The sequence below is a fragment of the Wasmannia auropunctata genome, unplaced genomic scaffold (genome assembly GCF_000956235.1).
Source record: "Wasmannia auropunctata unplaced genomic scaffold, wasmannia.A_1.0 LD335059.1, whole genome shotgun sequence".
Lineage (NCBI taxonomy): Eukaryota > Metazoa > Arthropoda > Insecta > Hymenoptera > Formicidae > Wasmannia > Wasmannia auropunctata.
This window is the reverse complement of record NW_012027831.1, coordinates 21105-29557: the sequence shown is the minus strand read 5'-3', so window position 1 is coordinate 29557 and position 8453 is coordinate 21105. Positions and strand designations below refer to the sequence as shown.

Genomic DNA, 8453 nt, shown 5'->3' with positions numbered 1-8453 from the left:
ATGTAATTTGGTATAAATGTTATTGGACGATGTATGGAGTTTAATACGCACCGTGCGCAAAGCATCATTTTTTTTGAAAATTTGTTTTTTATTAAAAATTGTTAACATTTGTTTAATTAAAATGTAATTGGTATAAATGTTATTTGAAGATGTATGGGATTCAATACGCAAGCGCGCGCCTGTTATGTACTTATAGTAGATTTAAATATTACAATGGATTGTAAAATATATAGATGCAAACAATTATATATTGATATCTTTATTTTTCTACTTGTTTATAAATATAACAAATTTCATATACACATTACACATATATAATATATATACGATATATTTTAAATTAAAATACGATTTAAATATACTATATTTATTAAAAAACATACTATCATTGGTCAACATTTACTAAGAAAATTTAATTTTTATTCAGAATTCTTTTCACCGGATTTCTCCATTTTCTGTAAAAAAAAATATTTGTTTCAACTTTAACATTTAATTGTGCCACGTTTTTCCGTTATCCGATCGAGCTCAGCTTTTACACAATTTTTTTTCTCACGAAATGGAACAACTTTAGGGAGCGTCGTGAAAAAAATTCGGAAAAAATTTTTCACCAAGTATAAATAAGATCCACCCTAATGTACGTATAATACACGTATAATAAATAAATTATAATAATATTTTTAATAATTATTTAATAAATTATATGTCTTTTTATCGGTTCAAGAACTGCAGTTACTTTTGAATTTTTTAAATAAATTTGATAATACTATCAAAGAGGATCTGATACTATAATTTCAAATATACGAAAGTTTGAATGAATTTAAAACTTATATTTAATTTTCGATCTGGAGTTAATATTATTAAATATGTAATATGTATTACTTAATTATAGAACGTATTATTTTATAAATATTATTTTTTTTATTATTTTAATATTATATTTAAAAATAATATTACTTATTATTTAATAATATTATACATTTATTAATTATTCTCTTAATAATCATAAATAAGTATTTTGTATTTATTTGTACATTTATTGAAACACGATATTCGTGTTTTATGTGATTAAATATAATTATTTTAATTAATATTTATTATCGGCCGTGGAAAGTTATTTACATATATGTTATTTTTCAATTTTTACAACGTTGCAGTACGTATTATTGTGTTTAATTATGAGTCCGCGACTCTTAATTGTTAAAACTTTACGCAATTTAAGCATTTATCACAGTTTAAATATTTAAAATTATATTTTTATTAGTTGATTAATTAATTAATATATATAAGTTGTTGTACTCATCATTATATTGTCTTTAATAATACATGAAAGTTATTATTTATCTTTAATGTTAAAGTCTTCAAACTTTTAAAACATTTACAAATGCTAAATTATTGTTATATAAAATATTGTAAATTATAATATAAAAATACTAAAAATGTAATGCTCATTAAAATATACTTTGAGCACATCAAATTAATGCAAGTATATGCCTCAAGATGTTCAAATTATACTTGCATATAGATGAAGGAAAACGAAAAAAAAAATGCGGATTTAAAATGTTCAAAAATACTCGAATTTATCATTGGATCACAACTTTCTGCATTTTGCGCGGGCACGCGTTTTTTAAAAATGGCGCCAGTACAACTCGCCGCATGTGACGAGTAGCCGGATTCGCATTCGCGGATTGATCGACGTGTGCGACGTGCGTATGTATACACAGCGGTACAATTCTCTGTAGTACATGTTGTTACGGGCTCTCGTGGCCGGTGCGCGACATTGTATCCGCGTGATGTCCGCTGTCACGACGCAGAAGCCGGAAGTGGTGTTCATCCTGGGCGGCCCGGGCGCCGGCAAGGGCACGCTCTGCCGCTACATCGTCGAGCATTATGGTTATGCCCATCTGTCGGCCGGCGATCTGCTGCGCGAGGAACGCGCCAAGCTCGGCTCGGAGTATGGCGAGCTCATCGAGACGCACATCAGGAACGGCACGATCGTCCCCGTGGAGATCACCTGCAGCCTCATCGACCGCGCCATGCAGACCTCCGGGAATCCGCATCACCGGTTTCTCATCGACGGCTTCCCCAGGAATCAGGATAACCTCGACGGTTGGAATAAGGTATCTATCTATCTGCCTCGCCGGGTATCGGCCGAGGGGTCAACCACTATAGGAATCAGTGTACATTTCTTTAGGAATGTAATGCTAGTATTGCGGCAGTACAATACTAGCAACACGCTATCGATACCTCGAGCAATATCTAACAATGCATTAGCAATACTTGGCAATATTGTGCAATAGGTGGCACATGTACATGAAGTAATGTATATGAGGTAGGAGATGGCAATACATGAGATAATAGATGTAGAATATTATTGACAGTACGAAAGCAATACAATAGCAATAGGTACTGGCAATAAAGTATGTTGTATTGCCATAATCAGCTAATCACTGTACATTTTTTTTAGTGGCGGTTGACTCCTCCGTATCGCCTCCGTTATCTTGGATACGTCTTGGATGTGCCTCTTGAATATTTACGTTGCATTAGTTAAACCTGGAACTTCCAATAAATTGTTATCAGACTCTGTCTTCTGTAGTTAAAATGCACATTATGGTTTTTGTGAAAATTTTGGAAAATTGATACACAGAATAGTAAGTATTACGTTTTCCTAAAAGAAACAAAAACGTATAAATTGATATTTAATGAAAGCAAAGTACAGTAGAATATATTGGTATTAAGACGTTGATTCTGTTATATGAAACTTGTATTTAGAACAATTTAATCTTGGTTCATTAAATTATCTTTGTATCATAATTTTAACTTTATAGCTTTGTCATTTAACCTCTGATAAGATAGAGTTAATATAATTATATATATATACATCGTTCACTTACATATATATACATATGTCATATGTATTATATTACTATTATATTAGTATACTTTAAGATTTTAAGCTTCTCTGATAATTGAAGAACTTGCTGCAACAGTGCTAATCTTTATTTTATAATATTTTGTAAAAGCGAAGAGAATGAATTCCTAAAATTCATCACTTTAGAGTTTTAACTTTGGGGTTTATTTTCTCTTCATTATTTAAAATTGTGAATTAGACCAGTATTGCAGCAAACCCTTCAATTAATTGTCACGATGATACAGAGATTATTTAATGAACCAAAATTAAATTGTTCTAAACACAAGCTTCTTATAATAGAATCAACGTTTTAATACTAATGTATTCTGCTGTACTTGCTTCCATTAAATATCTATTTATACGTTTTTTTTTTTTTTCAGGAAAACAATACTATTTTGTCAATATATCAATTACATCAATTTTCCAAAATTTGTCACTGGACCTCACATATTATAGTTATTTCATTTGTGACATATGTTGATGGCAGGTGATGGCTGACAAAATTATCCTGAAGGGCGTGATATTCTGCGAGTGCAGCCAGGAAGTTTGTACGCAGCGTTGCCTGAAGCGCGGCGCCAGTGGAAGTGGGCGCAGCGACGACAACGAACAATCTCTGATCTTACGCCATCAGACTTACCTGAAGAATACCTTACCGATAATAGAAATGTACGAGCAGCAAGGCTTAGTTTATAAAGTTAATTCTATGAAAACGCCGGACGAGGTATTTCAGGACGTTAAGGAATTCTTTCCGAAGATAGGATGGTAAAATGACACGTGGTTCTAACAATTTCTTTGATAACAAATCTAATATTATTGGCGCATTGGCGTTTTTTCTGATTCTTATTTTGTGGTGTAGACACTTTTACATGGGATAGCACTTATATTTTATAGCTTTTTTTCGTTTATTTTATGGAAGGTTTATATTTGATTTCATCACTGATATATGAGTATTTTATTTCAGTTTTTGTAACACGTTACAGCTTATGTACTGACTGAACATTCCTTCACACTTGTATAATAATGCAAATGGATAATGGGTGTCAACAATTGGAATTCGAAATCTGTAAATATTCTGCCGGCACTTCTAATAGCGGCAGTGTAAATTCTTTGATACAATGTTATATACATATAGCGTGCGCGTTAGAATATACATATAGCATATATATTTACAAAATATTTGGACAATGTGTTATTATTGGACTGTGTATATCAATTGAAAATTGAACGATCGTTAGAAAAAAAAATCGCATTTAATAATGCGGAGGAAAAGTGGCAGAAGAGAGAATATGGAAAAGATGTATATCATGCATTCTTAATTTATATGTAAAAATATATTCATAAAAATTAATATGTCAAGGTATTTCATTTCAAAGTTCCAGTTTATTATTCTCCTTCCAAATTAAAGTCCCAATACTACATACTACTGCTTCAAATAACACCGTTCAACAAATTTAAATTTTTTTTTTCTAGACCACGAACGGCACAAAGTGATTCTTACGGATTTTTTCCGAAAATTCTTTAATTTTTTGAGGAAAATTGCTCCATCATGTCACGTTTTTAAGAAAATTGAACGTAAAAAAACTGAAAATGGCATTTTGAGTATTTTGAGCTAAAGTATCTCAAAAATCTGACGTAGAGCAATTTCATTTATGGATTCGTTTTCAGCGACAAAAAATGTATAAGTTACCTATTGTATTGACTATACCTGCATTTAATGGTTTATAAGTTCGCTGATTATGAATCTGATATCACACACAAAATTATCAAATATAATTTGTTTAAGCAATTAACAAAAATTTGATTTGAATAAAAACTAATAGCACTATTGGATTTTACAAAAAAATATATACATATGTAAGTGCATTGTTTTTCCGCCATCCCATTTGTTAGTTGAGTTAGTGTATTAATGTTGTAAAACAAAAATATAAAAAATTCAAACAAATTGCATAAGCGGTCCTTAAAGGGTTATATTTATTTACGGATTTAAATTCCCTTCTTTTTTTATTATCTAACTATTGCAATTTTTGTATAAAACAATCAATACTGCAGATAACTTTCATAAATTTTTTTGTCACTGAAAACGAATCCGTAAATGAAATTGCTTTATCACGTTATTTAGATATTTTAGCTCAAAAATATTAAAAAATGTTTCGGCACTTAGATTTAATTTTTCAAAAAAAAAAAAATGTGACGTGTTAGAATCCTAGATAACCAAATCAAAAATAGATCTTATAAAATCTTGCTACTTTGTTGGCAAGGATAAATTTAATACAGAAATTGATTTAAATTAGATAAGGTCAACAAAATATTAACAGATATATAAGAAAATCTGTTGACATAATTTGACAGCAAATTAGTGGCAAAATATGGCTACCAGACAGCAATAATTGTCACCAAAAACCGAACAAGATCTGCGTAACGCTATCTTACAATAAATTGTTGTCAAAGAGTTTTACGTATAGCGTTGTCTAACGACAAATTGTCCCTAGAAACCGTAAGTGAGTAGGATCTCTGTTGTCAGTGAATACTTGCAAGATTGCCGCTAAATATTGTTTGTTAGTTTCTCGCATAAAATTTGTCACAAGCTTTCTATATAACTATGTATATAACTCTATATAACTTATAATTATTTGTGCAATATCATGTGAGCACTTAGTACTTAGAAATATGAATAAATGTTTTTACACTAAAAAAACTAATAATGAGTATTTAGAAAATTATTGGATTACTGGTGTATGTACAGAGAACAACGAAAATACTTTTGTGATATCTTTAGATTAGAATATTCTAGGAATCGAATGCTTTAATGTAAAATATATTAATTTTTAATTGATAAAGGCATCCTGGGAGAGGTTCCAAGTTCCAAGTTTAAACCCTAGCTGGCTGCAACATTTTTTGCAGTGTTTTAAAATGCTTATTCGCATCGAATTATTAAAAATTGATGATCAGTGGTGATCTCTGACTCTAATGATTGCGTTGTGTGTTTACAAGTCCGGTATTAATTCGACGCGCACTTTAAATAAATAATGGATTTAAAATTCATATAGAAATATTATTATGCACCAAGATTTAGCCTCGACAATAAAAGGTGCTCTCAAATTTATTTGTTATATTAACTTTTATTAATAAAACAGTTTAAAATTATTCTTTTAAAATAAAATTTAAAAAGGAATAGAAACGATATTTTTAAAGATTTCTCAATATCAATAACTTCACAATTGTGATCCCACTCTAATGATTCAAATAATTGTGTTGCAAGTCCGATCCTGTTGCAAATCCGGGCAAGTATTAATTCGACGCGCAATTTAAATGAATAATAAATTTAAAATTTATATAGAAATATTATTAGGTACCAAGATTTAGTCTCGACAATAGAATTTAACGCGCTCTCAAATTTATTTGTTATATTAACTTTTATTAATAAAACAGTTTAAAATTATATATTCCTATAAAATAAAGTTAAAAAAGAATAAAAACGATATTTAAAAAAATTTTTCAATACCAATAACTTCACAATTTGTTGTCAGATAACGCTGTACGCAAAGCTTATCTTTTTTTATTGCTAATTTGCTGTCTAGTTATATGTGCGCAGGTTTTATTAACAAAACACGAGCTTATAGCTGACACAGATACCGGATTTGTCACCAAATCTTTGAATGAGTTAATACCAAATTGGCGACAATTTACCATCAGTTTACTTACTAGGATAATTTCATTTACGAATTCATTTTCAGTGACAAAGTCTGTAAGAATTATACTTTACCTTGTTGTGTTGTATCTTCGTGTTGTAAAATCCATGTCGGACAGTGTAATTAATATAATTATTGTTGTAATATTTTGCAATTTTGTAATGCAAAAGTATCTCTAGAATCCATGAATTATAAGTTAATGTTAATTAGTTTAAGATAAGCCCATTAACGTTTGATATTATTAAATTGCTAATTAATTTAATTTGTGATATATTATATACTTTAGCTTTAGTTGGAATTGTGTTTCAAGACTGACAAAAGTGATAAATAATCGGCACGCAGTATAATTAATTTGGAACCCTGGAACTGGAAATTGTAAAAATGTACATAAAAATATTATATTAGACACCAAGTCACCAAGATCCCCTTTGATCGATAATGTCGCTCTTCACTTATTGGTATAATTATCTCCTCATCCATATTTTCTCTTATAAATGTTAATTATTTTAAAAGGCTCAAATAATATATTTTCACACGCTCTAATCTGCAAAATATTTATATCTTTTTCTCTCTCACTCGGGGTAAATGAACTTGTTTACGAAGTCTTCTCTATTATTTTTTATTTATCATCGCAAAAAGATTTAAAATCTTTTTCTCTCTCACTCGGGGCAAATGAACTTGAACTTCCCTGTTAAAAAAAATCGATAGTAAACGATAGAAACTGATAGGATTTGCCATGTTATTATTATGGATTAATATGATATTTTATCATGTTTTATCATATCTATCGTTCCATTTTTTCTATTCCAAAAGAAACGTTATTATTTCTTATCGTTTTCTGTAATCCAGGCAGAAATGTTCGGTCCATAGAGTCGATGTCTATAGATGTCGAATCGATCCGTCTATGGACCGATCATGTCTGCTTGGGAATTATTTGATAAAAGCAATTTTAACGATTATATCGTTTTCAATTGATTTTTTTTTAACAGGGTTGTTTACGAAGCCTTTTCTATTATTTTTATTGTCGCAAAAAAATTTAAAATTCCAAAAAACAATATTGCCAAACGTACTTGAATTAATCACGGTGCGTGAAGGTGACGGACAATGTCCTCTTATCACTAATCAAAGTTGATATGTATCATCTTTTTGATATAGCTTTTGCTCGATAGCTGAAGATAACAGTTATCATAAGGTATTCACATAATCATGATTACAATGGCTCGTTAATCCTCGGCAAACATAACGTAACGTTCACGCGTACCGCGATTGAATCATATCCTATTTTGTTGTAGTTATTACTATTATATATATATATATATATATACATATATATATTATATATATATATATATATATATATATACTATCTACATATTTACAGTCACCGACATTGGGCGCGGAGGCTGTCTCTCCGATGTGGGCCTTACGAAAGTTCGTTCACGTTACATTTTTCAACTGCGTTTCGAGAAAGTCGAATACTGGTCAACGTCCCGACGAGCAATCGCATATTACGTAGAGGGGACATTTCCAGCAGCCGGGGGCGAATTTCTTCATGAAACGACGCTGGTAGAAATTCGTACGGCGACTTCACGAAAAATTCCACAGCCAACGAAAGGGCAGTGTTTAAAGACTTTGTGTGTGATTCATGTAATAGACAGGGCTGGGCAAAATACACCATTAAAGTATTTAAAATACAAAATACAAAATACTAGGAATCTTGGTATTTGAATTACAAAATATAAAATACTTTCAATCTTTTGATTTGAAATACAAAATACAAAATACTTTCAATCTTTCGATTTGAAATACAAAATACAAAATACTTTTAAGTAGATCGGAAGAGCACACGTCTGAAC

At 30.2% G+C, this 8453-nt stretch overlaps 1 protein-coding gene across 2 annotated transcripts; it reads left to right on the top strand.

Moving 5' to 3' along the window:
- Positions 1 to 1682: 1682 nt before the first annotated feature.
- LOC105457748 (UMP-CMP kinase) lies at positions 1683 to 4256 on the top strand. Of its 2 annotated transcripts, none has more exons than XM_011702585.1 (3): positions 1683 to 2117; positions 3396 to 3670; positions 3889 to 4256. In XM_011702585.1, the coding sequence occupies exons 1-3, from the start codon at positions 1743 to 1745 to the stop codon at positions 3902 to 3904; spliced, it is 666 nt and encodes a 221-aa protein (XP_011700887.1). In that variant the 5' UTR covers positions 1683 to 1742; the 3' UTR covers positions 3905 to 4256. The 2 variants fall into 2 exon arrangements, with proteins under 2 accessions (XP_011700887.1, XP_011700886.1); XM_011702584.1 differs by having other exon boundaries at positions 3870 to 4256.
- Positions 4257 to 8453: the final 4197 nt, after the last annotated feature.